Raw genomic sequence first — 14,556 nt, forward strand, 5'->3', positions numbered from 1 at the left:
AGTGGGGCATGCCCCTTGCCTAGCTGACCACATTTGGTGCAAACCCGAGTTCCTCAGCCGGTGTCAGCCCCAGGGCCTCATAGGATCTCTGCTGGTTCTAGGGCACTCCCTGCTCACCATCTCTGTACTGACCTCTTGTTTAGCCACATCACTCCAAGGTGCACAACTCAGCTCTTTCACCAGTGACCCAGGAAGTCACAGACCAGACAGAACACTGATGATTTTGTGGGCTACAAAGGAGAAAAAGAGAGAGGAAAATGTGTGATGTGAAAGTGTGTAGCAGTCACAACTCCTCTGGCCTCCTCTCCTCCTGCCTTTCCCTTCTTTCACAGAGCAAGGCACTAATTACCCCCCATCCAGGCTCCTGGAGCCTCACCTTCTAGCTTTAATGGGGCAAATTTCTACACAAATACTTTTCTTCCTAGAGGGACTTGTGTTTCCATCTCCTCTTCATCTCTTACAAGTGTTTAAATAAAGATTCTGTGTCCTTGAGGCAGAGAAGCCAATGCTTATATCTGGATGGACTTGAGAGGCAAGTGGAGGAGCTGCCCATCACTGGGATGGAGGCCTCAGTGGCCTGGAGAACAGCCACGGTCTGGAACTGACATCCTGGATATTTTGGCAAAGTGAGCCAAAGTGGGGTGCAGATGGCTGCTGCTGTTTGTGAGGGGAGGGCTGCTTTCCCTAAACTGCAGACCTGACATTCCGACTATGGGACTGGGTAACTTTTTCATAAAGAATCGAAGCACTGACTTTATGGTGAATGACGAGATGTAGGAGAGGTAGGCTGGGAAACAAATGAGACCTCCGACAGGCCTGACACATTCACGGGAGGGTGATTCAAAGAAGAACTGCAGCAGGAGTCACAGATACAACAGCTCTTCGGAACCCAGGGGCCTGGGGCACTGGAGTCTGCAGTGAGGGCTTCAGGCTACATGGAAGAACTTAGGGATGCAGGAGATACGCCAGTCACCAGTTACAAAGTTACTGAGCCTGGAAGTACATATGGAATATAAATATTATGTGAGCATATAATACTATTATGTATAATTGGGCTTCCTCAAGTGATGTTTTTAACAAACTTTTATTATACATACTATACACTATTGTTATAGAAATTATTATTTCTGCGTAAAGGTGATTGTATGGTTGGGAAATGCAGATATATTATGTGTAAAATTAAATATTTTTCTAAAAAAGTATAAATCAGATGTTCATGAATTTTGGAAATAAAAATACATAATGCCTAGCTAGTTCTTAAGAGGTAGGCTATATCTTCTGTTTGTCAAAGTATTTACTCTGAATTATTGGTGGAGCTAACTTTTATTGAGGTTTCTCTGTTGCCAGGTACTTTATTACCAAGGTTGCCATCAGAACCGGGAATGACATTACTCACTATCAGGATTGAGAAAATTGATCTAAAAGACACTGGACAGTGCATCGATCCCTACATTACAGTTAGTGTAAAGGGTAAATAACTGGCAAATTGCATTATGTTTTTTCTTATATGGTGCTGGGAGCCATCAGCCAAGTAGGTATGACAAATTCCTTGCCAGCTTACTCCCATGCTGTCTAGTGGAAGGACTTCTGAAAGGTGACCTTGCTCAAGGACCAGGGCAGTTTAGCATAATAGGAGATTAGGGTGTTCCCCCTTTAGAATAGGGGAGTTTAGCATAATAGGAGATTAGGGTGTTCCCCCTTTAGAATAGGGCTTATCCTGCTGTTGAGTTCCTCTTGAGTTCTTAGGGCCAGACAGTATATTTGGGAGACAGAAATCCATGCGGAGTGGATTTGGGCAGAGTGTTGGATTTGGGCAGAGAAGTGGATTTTGGGAGAAGTGGATTTGGGCAGAGAACGTGGATTTCCCCAGAACGTGTTTGTAGACAGCCAGTGTGAGTTCGGGAATAAAGAATTACTGTTTGAATCTACAAGCTGTGTGGAGACTCGTGATTTGTGCCCAGCCAGAGACTGCGGCAATATGGGACAAAGTTTTTGACAGGGGATGGTCTTGTATATGTGACAACTTACTTTAATGCATTCTATAATGAGGCAAAATCCTAGAAGAGATCATAACAGAACATAGTTCTGAAAGACTTACAAAATATATTTCCTACTTGCTTTTGAGTTTGTATAGATTTTTGCTCTTCAGATTCCAGCTAATGTGCGGACTAAACATACACATTGTCCTTAACAGCAGCTACAGCCTTCAGGATGTAGATTAACAACAGCACTCCTCACCTTCCATGGGTGTGTAGTTTTCTACACAAAGCCCCATGTCCTGTTTTCCCATCTCTCCTGCTTCAGCCCCTCTTCTTCCTGTGCTACTGAGGTATCTACATAGGTGAGTCCTACAGAGGCAGATGAAAATCAGGGGACAGGGAAGTAGGGTGCGTCCATAACATCCATGCCCTGAAAGCAATCCCTTGGGATGATGATGTGATTAAGGAATAAATTATACCATTTTACAGAAATAACTATAGTTAGTACAAATGGCTTATTTTAATCTGTAGTTTTGCACCAAAGGAACAGATCGGTGCTGAAATTAAATGGAGGAACTTTTATCAATTGCAGAAATAAAGTCAGATCCATGGGTTCATTAGTGCTAATTAAAAGAAAAATATGACCACAAAGAAAAAGATTTATTTAAAGAACATAATCCACAGCATTAATACTGGTACACTTTTAAATTCCGATGTTACCAGTTATCAAATATATAGTGTACTGGAAAATATTTACTTTGTTTGATAGACCATTTGTAAAACTGCATACTCATTCAGAAAGTATACTTAAAACACAAAAATATTTAATGATGTTGTAAATATTAAGTTACCTTTGCATATGTTAAACTGAAATATTTTTATGTAAATATTTTTTAATAATTAAATGTACTAAATTGTTTTTGAGCTTTTTGAGACTCATAAATGAATAACACATAAACACTGAGGAGTTATTAAATGAGTCCATGTTGAATTTGATTAAACTGAGATTTTAAAACCCAGAAAATTAAAACTACATATAACGTACCATCTGGTTGCTGTAAATTCAGGGTATGTTGTAAACAGTATAACCAGAATTTAGAAAATATATATAAAAAATTATTCATTAACAAAAGGGTTTTTGTTGGCTGTTCTCATCCATTTTGGGTTCTTAACAGGGAAATTATGATAAGGTTAGGTTTAAAGACTTTTCTAAATAAGCCATATACTTGATCAAAGTTAGAAATTGGTGGCAGAGCTCCATTGTGGCAAATTATATACTCCAGATTTTTTTTTTTTTTTGCATAGAAAAATATAGTGGGCTATTCCCTAAGGAAAACATGTTTGTTCTTTTTACCACTTCACTATGAAGATCAAATTTTGTCCACTTGGCCATGTAAAGGCTTCCTTGTCCCCTTCATGAGGTCTCCTATCCAGTCAATATTCATTTCTCTCCACATGCCCCATGAACTTAAACAACTCTCACATACTTGCTCACACCAAATAGGAATCTCTTAGCCTGAGAATCTCCTCTCAGCTCTTTCCATGCCTCTTTAGGAACTGTAACCTTTGCAGTTTCTAGATTTTCCATCTGTATATGTGAATGCTCATAAGCAGAAACTTATTTTGTTTCTCCAGATCTGAATGGCATAGATTTAACTCTTGTGCCAGATACTCCTGTGGCTTCAAGAAAAGAAGATACATATGTTCATTTTAATGTGGACATTGAGCTCCAGAAGCATATTGAAAAATTAACCAAAGGTTTGTAATTATCAGTTACTGACTTCTTAAGGACTTCTTAAGGACAGTACTTATCTGGGTTTGTGTTGATAGTGTACTTAACACAAGATCTTATGTCACATAGTTATGAATATTGACTTAAAGAAAGTGAAATCAACAATTTTTTTTAAATATGAGAATTAGCAGTTGCATTATCTAGTTGTGTAATAATGTCGTTAAATATTATTTGACAGGGAAGCTTTTCTCATAATACAGAGTTAAGGAAGCAGGTTCTCTAATAATTACCTTAAGTCCTTTTAGGAACCTAATGATTACTTTCTAACAGTTAAAGAATTATTATTATTTCTTTCAATAAGATGCATTGGGTAAAAACATACTATAACTGGCAGTTAGTTTGTAAGAATATGGAAAGGACAATCTGGGCATGGTGGTTTCAGGAGGGAGAGAAATAAAATATCAAAGGAACTCTTAAATTTCTATTCTATCTAATAGAGGTGCTTATTGAAACCATTGCTATAGGTACTGCTGATACTTAAGTAACTTCTGTTTTTCTTGTGGTATTTAATATTTTATATTCTTTGGTAGTTTATGATTCTACCTGTGTACATAACTTACATTCTTGCTATACAATTTTGTTGTACTTTGTAGAATTAAAATGATATGGAGAAATGTCACTCAGACAAGGTAGAAGAGCTTTGAGTGACAGCCACAGTGAGTTATCAACAGTTGTGTCATCAGACTGTTTGACATGTTACTTTGTAAAATCATAGGCTTCTGGTGACACATAAGAAATGTGTGGTCTCTGGCTTATGTGGTTTGTTTTAATTCCTTAGGTGCAGCTATCTTCTTTGAATTCAAACACTACAAGCCTAAAAAAAGGGTTACCTACACCAAGTGTTTTGCTTTCATGGAGATGGATGAGATTAAACCTTGGCCAATTGTAATAGAACTGTAAGTGATATACATATAGGATTCATACTGTTCTAATGGTTACTGGTTCATGTTTCTTCTTAGTCCCTCTTATCTAGAATGTAACATTGGAGTAAATCAATCATCAAAGTATTTTAAACAATCATCTTTCTATTGTGGTTACAGATACAAGAAACCCACTGACTTTAAAAGAAAGAAATTGCAGTTATTGACCAAGAAACCACTTTATCTTCATCTACATCAAACTTTGCACAAGGAATGATTCTGACATGAGTAATGTGGAATTTCTGTGAATTTTACCACTCAGTAGAAACCACCATAGCTCTGGGTAGCATATTCATCCTTCAGGAGGCAGGAAGTGAGCCGTACCTATAGGCCAGTGAGTCATTTGCAAAGCTGTACCACAGAACTAAAGTCCAGCACCTCATTGTTATGACTCCTTTGGATACAAGGTTTATTGTAGATTTCGAAACATGTTTTTACTTTTCTATTAATTGTGCAATTAATAGTCTTTTTCCTAATTTACCACTGTTCCTACCCTGCTTCCTTGAACAATACTGTTGTGGTAGGTATGCTCATCTTCAAACTTTAAAATACAGCAATAAGAATGTGCTAGAGTTTACACGTTTGCTCACTTTTGCTCCAATATGGTCTTTTGATTTGAATTAACTTCAAACTTTTGAATTGAAGTGGGTAGGATAGTACCAGATTGCTTTGAAAGGAAATTGGATCAGTTATGGTCTGTCTTATAGGCTGTTCCTTAGAGCTGGCCTAAATTCACCCTCATCTGATAGTTCTACTTAGAAATAGTGTGCCTTGACCAGATCAATATCTTATATGGGAGTGCCCCCCAGATTGTAGCTATGATTTTTTTCCAGATGACCAGATTGTTTTTCTGAAAGTGAGCATATTTTTAGTCATGTTGATTAGTTGTTCTACATCACATTGCTATTGTTTCTAGGGTTAACATTAATGATTCTAGGGTTAACATTAAAACCATGTCTCTCAGAATAATTACAAATTTTTGGGTGGGTTTAAATCATGTCATCTAAAAATATATGAGTCAGATGCTAATGAGATACTGCAGGAACAACTGCTGTTTTTCTGACAACTGATTGTGAAACCTTAAAACCTGCATACCTTGTCTTTATAAAGTGATGAGTATGCAAAATCTGGAAAGATATTCTATTTTTTTAATATAGGTAGATACAACTGCCATTTATATCCTATTTAGATATATTGACATTCATATGAAAATATGCAGGTCATTAGCCTATTATAATTTCACCATTTACATTACTTTTAACTTAATGATGAGACATAAATAAAACTTTCATAGTACACAAGGTGGATATTTGATACACAGAACATAAAAATTTGTGAGGAGCTTTTTTGTGGGTTACATGTAGAACCCATGTATTTTAATATTCACTATTTTAAAAGAACAATGCATGAAGGGAATGCAATACTTGGCCTATTTTTAAACTAGTGTAAACCCTAATCATACTATCTGTTTGCTTTTTAAACCGAATAACAGTTATTTTAGCCCTTGCACTTCAAGAGATCTAGTCTTTAATTTTTCAGTTGTCTGTTAGGTCAATTTTGTTTACTAGATGAATGTTAATAAAACTATATGAGCCTGAAAGAATTCTCAACCAAATTTAGTCTTTTCTTTCATCTGGATTGGGTTAATTTCACAAGTGCAAAAATAGTTCAGTCTACAGTAGTTCTAGGAAATGAAGAATTTGCCTTAATAAAATGTTCACTCAACTGAAACTCTGAGTAGTCAAAATTTCCAGACTGTAAACTTCTCAAGAGAAGGGCCTCATCTTCTCCATGTCATGTAAACTTTACAAGGTGCTTGGCAGTACTCTGTACCCTGTGGAGTACTCAGTACCTTTTTGTTTGATGTTACTGATGTTTGAAGTTGCTCCCTTAAAATCTACTATTAAAATGTAGCAAAACTGATACATTGTTCTTTCTGTTTTTTCATAGACTATAAAACACGTATATCAAAGTGATAATTTAAAAAAAAAAACCTTTTTTTTTTGGTTGTAGATGGACACAGTACCTTTATATTTATATGTGGTGCTGAGGATCAAACCCAGTGCCTCACATGCAACCCCAGCCCCTCAAAGTGATAATTTATATAAAGAAACATTTAGCATCCTTCACATAAGAATGCTTTTTTTAAACCTCTATTTATCTATGTGATGCTGAGGATTAAACCCAGGGCCTTGCCTGCGCTAGGCAAGTACTCTACCTCTGAGCCACAACCCCAGCTGCCACCAAAGAACAGGGTTATGTGAAAAAAAAAAGAGGATGCTTTGTATGAATGTCTTTCATCAGCATTAAACAAACTTAAATTGAACATTGTCATCAGCTTAGCTTTAATTCAGACCTGAATGACCAAACCTCCCCTGCCAAAAAAGGTGGTTTTATCTTGAAGCAATTAACACAAAACAATCTGTATCTCACAAATTAGTTGTTTAAATTTACTTTCTAGTGTGGGAGGGGATGAGTCACTGGACAATAATTACAACTATAGCAGTAATACTTTCAGGTTGAAACACTACTGCTTCACAAATGAAATGATTTTAGTAACTAAACTCAAACACAATTTGCTGGAGAGGACTTCTAAAACTTTTGAGATACAAAAGTATAATTGAATCAAGAGACAGTATTCTCTCACAACTGGTATATGGGCAGCTACCTTGGGCTTTGCTACAGAAGTGGTACAATCAGATGGATGTAAGGAGAGGCAACTATGGGTGGGTTCAGAACTGCTCAGATAAACTACATAGAACACATAATAGCTTACCAATAGAATAAATACAAAAAAGGCTTGAGAGGGAAAACTACTGTTGCTTTGAATAAAAAAATAAATCTGCCTTTCCTTGAAAATCTATCTTCCTAGCTGACATCACCTTTATTTAAATGCTATTTTAAAATTAGAAGTTTTAGTAACTTCAGCATTGCCTTGTGTCCTATAGAGGTTGAAAGATACATTCAAAATTGGTGTTTGTGACTTAAATTTTATTTTACAAGGTTAAAAATGGCATAAGCTATTATATGGTTTTCCTCTTACACACAGCTGCTGCTTCTGATATTAAATGGAGGCTATGTAGATTGAATTCTTCCTAACGGACTCAAATTCTTTTTGATTCTGAGTCATCTTCAGTAGTTTAGAGATGTTGTTTCACAGAGATTTTGTTTCACACTGAAGCTTTTGCCCCTATTTTGAGAATACTTAAGGGACATAAAAAGAACAATGATATGTTCTAGGTTTCAACAATCCTATTACTTTCTAGAACTTTAAAGAATGGAAGAATATGGTCTAGCAGTAAACAAAAGTACCAGGCTTTTATAATTTTATTTAAATCTTAAACCTCTTAAAATGTACTGTTAAAATTGCTGTAATTAAAATTACAGCTCTGGAGAGCTAGTTCTTAGAAACATTGTTTTAAAGACAGTAGTTACAGATTCAGGACTTGCTTTAATTGATTTTTAAATAAAATATATTTGAGTATCTGTAAAAAAAAAAAAAAAAGAATTTAATTCAGCCCATAGTTGCTGATTAAAGACATTATAAGCCTTAGAGTTTCATTCATTCTTTCTCAGAGGATTATACTTTTCTAATTTTTTTAATCATATTTCTTGAAAATCAGTGGCAAGGTACATTTTTTAAAAGAAATTTCCTTATTTTTTATAGACACAACATACCACCCTATATTTTACTGTTATAATGCAATAATGGCAAAAGCAGTAGAACTTCAGGTCAAACAACTCTTGCTACTAATGTAAACTCATTCTCAGAAAACTATTCTCACATGGACAGTGGTTAGAAAAAAGTACATGAATGTGCTACAAAAATAGAGCCACAAGACTTCTCACAAGTAAAATAAATTCCTCTGTATAAGTCCACAGTTGACCAAGGTCCAGCCTCCTTAACAGTGAGCAACAGGAAATATGCTGCCAAGTCACCATCTTCAGTTCTGAGAGTGAGTTTACATGCTTCCCCAATGGCACAAAGTCTCATGACAATCCAATGAATCAACAGACACTTGGGAAATATTAATAAACAATTTTTTATGAACTATTACAACAAAGAACTTCAGCAAGAAGGAAAATGAAGTTTATGATCTTTGAGTAAACATTTTTAGCGTAACAGTCTCTGCGACCAGATATTTAAAGAGAAAATCAAGCTTATAAAACACCATTTCTCTGTTATCAACTGGAATACACTAAAAAGAGGATAATGGAAATACATGTTCTTAAAGCATTTCCACAGGAAATGTCCATAATTATGACATTCTAAATCATTTAGCAATTGTATATGCTACATTAACTAAAACAAAGGTATTCTTTATTGCACATTTTAAAGTTGGAAGGATACTCTAGTTTAAGTGGGGGATATTTAGGGGGAAAATATTTTGGCTCCAAATGTATACTGTGCCAAGGCAGCTTCATTCTAAAAACATAAACCAATTAAAAAAACTTTTATATTTTGAAGCCAATAATCCTTCAACACAATGAATAGTTCATAGTCCACTTTCTGACTAAGTGTCAGAGGTTAATTTTATGGGCCCTGTTTTAAGGCCTGTGAACAGCCCTCACTACTCTGAGAATCGGGTGTAGTTGGAGGCTCATCTTTAAAGCCTGAAGACATTAAGTCTTTTGCAGCAGGTGGTGGCCCATAGTCTTGGGGACCATGAGTTGGAGGTGGTAATGGGGCACCAGGAATGAAGTACTCTCTTGGGTCAAATGAGCCTAAAGGTCTAAATGGTGCAGGTCCTGGAAAAAAATCACGAGGGTCAAAAGGCAAATCCCATTGTCCAGGTGGAACACCTGGTGCATATTCTCTGAAGCCTATTGGTGGATGCATATCAGGACCTGGAAAATAATAAGGAAGTTATGTAAATACCCAGAAATTTCTGAACTTGGGTGATTTCAAGTATGTTAATATAGTCTTTAATTTCTCCCAAGCCTAGAACATCAACTGGTGAACACCCTGACTTGCCAGATGAGGCAAACTGAAATGGAACAAGTTTAGGTTATAGCCTGGCCAACCAGCCATGAAGCAACATATTAAGGATTTAAACATGGCTCTACCTAGCTCCAGGCTTATCTTTTTTCTTTCCCTACTATATAATTGCAGAATTATTTCTATCTCACAAGAGCTCCATTTATATTTGGAAGTACTATATTACCATGACAAGATAATAGATTATGAAATAAGAACTTTGCTACATCAAAGAAATTTTGATAAAAGGAAATCCCACTATTTATTACTGTATCCATTAAAAATTCATGAAGTATTTCAGCATGGACTTTACACATGCCATCAAAATCAAGGTGCATGCCCTCCTGGAAAAGGCCTTCCACAGCCACCTAATTAAATCAGCAACATTTATTAGGTCACTGTTAAATCCTCCTCTTTAACACTTCCCTCTGACTTTTCTCAAGGTAAGGAGGATTTGACTTTTCCTTTTCTATATTCTATAACCTACTGCTTATGCTTCCATTATGGGTGATTACAAACTTTATGCTATAGGATTTTTATATCTGTGACAAAATTTTAAGTTATGGCATGTGTCTCATCCACCTTTCCATCTATTGCAGTGCATATCAACATATTTTCAACAAACATCTGCAGAAGTAATATTTCTGGCTTTTCTCTATAATAGCCCCTTATCCTTGTCAATGAGATAGCTATTGCCTATCTCAGTATAAGATTATGTAGTGTCCCATATGTCCCAGAAAACTGGAGGAAAAGTTAAAATGTACTCAGCTGTATCCTTTCATTGTTAAGACCTGAGATAGCAACCAACTGTTTTAGCAAGCAATAGAAATGAAAGATGAATGTGATTTATAAGTCAATCACTACTGTTCAGATCATCATACCAAATGGTGGAGGAATTGGCCGAGGCCCAAAAGGCCCACCGAGCTGAAATGGCGGTCCATACCAAAAGGGAGGTGGTGGAGGCCGTCCCATCGGGGGTCCCATAGGGGGACCCATGAAGGGTACCCCTGAGAAAGGAGGGGGCTCTTTCATAGCCATATTAACCTGCAATTTAAGATTTGAAAGCAGTTAAAAGTTTTAAAATTCCTATGTATTAAGACAAAGTACCAACACCGATAAAAGCTAAAACCCAAAACAGGCACCTGTCCAGAGAACACCATCAGTGCAACAAAACTCTACCCACCCCTCCTGTGTATTCCCACTGACAGCTTACAGAAGTTATAAGGATTCCACAAGAGGGAGCAGTTTGTTACTGATTATATTTGCACAGGAAAGGAAAAGGCAAGAGGACTGGCAGAGGTTATTAACAGAGGTGATTTCTGACCAGTATGTCTTGCTGTATTCACTACAACCTATTTCAAAGGGAGTCCCCCCCTCCCCATCACTTCCCTTTCATCACAGTAGCTCATTACTTCCATATTAAGAATGAACAGAATACAATGAAAAATCCATTCTCTACCCATGTAATAATAGCTACAATTCAGAGTATCTTCAGTACGTCTTTCATATATTATTCAACCTCTGAGATCTTTAAGTAAACTGTCTTGTTTTAAATAAGAGGGAACAAAAGCAAATGGATTATCATAATTTGTTGACGGCCACACTGCATATTAAAGGATCTCAATCCCAGGTTTGCCTCCAAGCCATGCTTTCCCACCTATACTCCTCTCTAACAACAGGTCTTTGCTCTCTTTTAAATCTTCTACTACAAAGGGGTTTGGGGGTCTTATCTAAGCTGCCCTTAGATTGCTCCAGAGATGTATGTTCCTGGAATATGTATACACTGGAACTTGAGAAGTATTTTCCAACACAATGCTATATACACAAATTAGGAAGACAAGGCTTTAATATTTACTTTCATTTACTGTAAACCATTTGAGATATTGATTTATCATTTCCTATGAGTAGTGGGTTTGAAACTAAACAATTAAAAATTTATTTTATTATAGAGCTGCAGAAGACCTACCAGATATAATAGCAACACAGTTACAAGAGAATGCACTTATGTGAACAAATGAGACCATTGCTTGGGACTGGCTCAAGAGGTCATTTCAGATTATCATTGTTGCACTGAAACAGTATTTCACTTTCAGAAAATCTGATACCAATCTAATTCAAATCACTCAAAATAGGGTTTGCTCAAATGGAGGAATTCTTAAATAGTATTCTTCCAAACAAAAATAAAAATGATGAATTATATAATTTATAATGAATTTACTTTGCCTTAGAACATTCAACACAAAACATCATATAAAGTTAGAGTGATAACTTTTCACATTCTGTAGTTCATTATAGTTGTACACACTTAAGCCACATTTCCAAGTTAAGGAGAAAAGTAAGCTCAAAATTGCATGCAGTTTAAAGCAAACAAGATCAGTGTCATGCTCTGAATATCCTTCCCAGAAATGCACAGAATAAAACCCAATTCAGTTCTCAACCTCTAAGTACTTACTCCAACTGGATGCTCAGTCAAAGAAGTAATGGTAGAAACTGAGTGGGTCTCAGGTTCTTGGGGAACAGTTTGCTTTTTAAAAAACAAATGGGATAGTACAAATAGAACACAAAGAAGGATAAAGCAAAGAGCAAGTACTGTAAGAAAGCTACATGTTCCTGCACGACCACGTGATTCACAGTAACTACAGAACTTACCTTGCCCTCATCTGTCACCTTAGCTGGAGAAGAACTTCTGGAGCTGCTGTTCATGTGAGCTGGACCACATCCTGGGTCTGTTAGAGATCAAAGAATGGATTCAGACTTATGCTAACATGAAAAGAATAAAAATCCTGCATCCACAATTACAGATTCTTTGAAATTACTTGGTCTCTTTACCAGAGGCAACGGGTTTCCCAGATGCCTCAGAAGACCATTGAGTACGAGGTAAAGGTCCATCCATTGACCCTTGGGAAAGAAAGATCAGAGCCCTTGTATGTATTTTTCAGAAGAAATAAACCACTGGTGGACAGGTCAGGGTTCAACAATAACTAGAAAGCAACATTAAAAATGGGTTGCCCAGGGGTTAGGGTCGTAGCTCAGTTGTAGAGTGTTTGCCTAGCATGTGTGAGGCACTGGGTTTGATTCTCAGCACCACACCATCTACAATTAAAAATATTTTTTATAAAAAATGGGTTGCCCAATACGAAAATCACAATTTATGAAGAGACTTAAGTAAAATAAAGAACTGCCTTGGGTTGATAGAACAGCAAATTAATACGTACTGGTCCTAAACTTTAAGCTATAGACTTGAAGTATGTGTAGGTTGGCTTTTCTTTAGTCTATATAACCTGACTTCTAATCTTACCAAGACTACAGTTCTATTTAGAATTGGAAATAAGACTCAGTATTTCATATTGGAAATATGTATGCTACATAAAGTTTAAGGCTACTTTTTTAATATTTGGGAAAGGAACACCATAGAGATTTAATTTAAAGATAAAGGTTTACACTTCACAGTGTAAAATTTAAAAGAAAAAAACAATACAAGGACCTCCAGGAAAAAAAAAAATGTTTTCTATTCTAGAACAGATTTTACAGAAAACATTCACTAAGATAAAGTAAGAAATTATCTTCTATATATTGTGCAGGCCCAAATTCTATGTTTTCATTAGAATATTCAAAAGGAAAAAAAAAAAACCAAAACCTTGAAGCAGTTTACTATAAAGCAACATGCGAATGCTCACCAAATCCATTTCTAGGCATATCTCTTTGATTAAGAGTAGCAGAAGGAGGTCTCCCAGCTGGCTCTGCTGTCAATGGAGGGGAACATTCTCCACCACTCACGGGGGATAGACCAAAAGAGCCATTATGGCTCAGTGGACCTAAAGACAACAATGCCGTGTTACTACTTTAAGGCAGCCTTCTCCCTGACACCAACCCCCACACCTCCCGCTTTAGCAAATCATTCAGATTATTTCATAACCATTACACACAGAAATAAAAAGTAATTTACATACATTCTGCACCAAGAAATAAAATAGCTCCTTTTACAAAGTGCCCCCTACCTCTCCGAGGAGGATTTTGTAAATTTGGTCTCCCCGGCATTGGTTTTACAATCACAGGTTCATCTTGCCGCATTGCCATCTTTTGGGTCATTTCCAGTAGTCTTGAATATTGAGAAAGAATGGGCTGAATTATGAAACAGCAATCCTAAATAATATCTAGCATAACCTTAAAACACTATAAAACATACAGTAAGACACAAAAATCACATACTTCTGTCTCAAATTAGCAACTTCCCTTTTCTCTTCAGCTATAGCTCTTTCTGCAGAATGAGCTTTGAGCTATTAAAGAGAAAATATTCAAATTCAGTTACGGTAGGCTATGCAAAAAATAAAGAAAAGGGGGAAAAAATCTTACCCAATTATCATGAGCTTTCTTCTCATGCATAGCAATCTGAAAAAGACAACACATTAAAAAAATGTTTTTAGGGACTCATTATAATAGCCTATAATTGTCTGTATTAGATATCAAAGAATTCTGCAACTACAGGACAGTATTAATTACTACCTGGTTTTTAAATGAGCGCTCGGTTTTCTGTAATTCTTCTTCTATCTCTTCAATTCTCCGCCTAAGAATTACAACAATTGAATAAAATTTGAAACATTCTGACCATTTTCTCTTTATTCCATCAGCTATACTTTTAAAGACTTTTATCATACATAAGAAAAACATTTCTATAGTTATATGAATCCAGTGTGATCAAAACTAATACTACAGACCAGGTGCAATGCCACATGCCAGTAATCCCATGCCAGATTGGGAAGCTGAGGCTGGAGGATCACAAGTTCGAGGTCAGTCTCAGCAATTAAGTGGGAACCTATGCAACTGAGACCCTGTCTCAAAGTAAAAAAAAAGGTCTAAGGATGTAGCTTAGTAGTAAAGCATCAAAAA

General features: G+C 36.3%; 1 protein-coding gene across 1 annotated transcript in view; it reads right to left on the bottom strand.

Moving 5' to 3' along the window:
- Nucleotides 1-8,464: 8,464 nt before the first annotated feature.
- The window catches only part of LOC143389434 (A-kinase anchor protein 9-like), a 72,677-nt gene continuing 66,585 nt past the window's right edge, over nucleotides 8,465-14,556 (bottom strand). The window contains exons 21-28 of the mRNA XM_076842497.2: nucleotides 14,173-14,233; nucleotides 14,023-14,058; nucleotides 13,879-13,946; nucleotides 13,668-13,768; nucleotides 13,347-13,484; nucleotides 12,319-12,395; nucleotides 10,551-10,713; nucleotides 8,465-9,539 (exon numbers count right to left, since the gene is read on the bottom strand). Of these exons, the coding sequence (XP_076698612.2) occupies nucleotides 9,226-9,539; nucleotides 10,551-10,713; nucleotides 12,319-12,395; nucleotides 13,347-13,484; nucleotides 13,668-13,768; nucleotides 13,879-13,946; nucleotides 14,023-14,058; nucleotides 14,173-14,233 (958 nt within the window). The 3' untranslated portion in view covers nucleotides 8,465-9,225. The remainder of the gene's footprint in view (nucleotides 9,540-10,550; nucleotides 10,714-12,318; nucleotides 12,396-13,346; nucleotides 13,485-13,667; nucleotides 13,769-13,878; nucleotides 13,947-14,022; nucleotides 14,059-14,172; nucleotides 14,234-14,556) is intronic.

The sequence above is a fragment of the Callospermophilus lateralis genome, unplaced genomic scaffold, assembly GCF_048772815.1.
Source record: "Callospermophilus lateralis isolate mCalLat2 unplaced genomic scaffold, mCalLat2.hap1 Scaffold_323, whole genome shotgun sequence".
Taxonomy (NCBI): Eukaryota; Metazoa; Chordata; class Mammalia; order Rodentia; family Sciuridae; genus Callospermophilus; species Callospermophilus lateralis.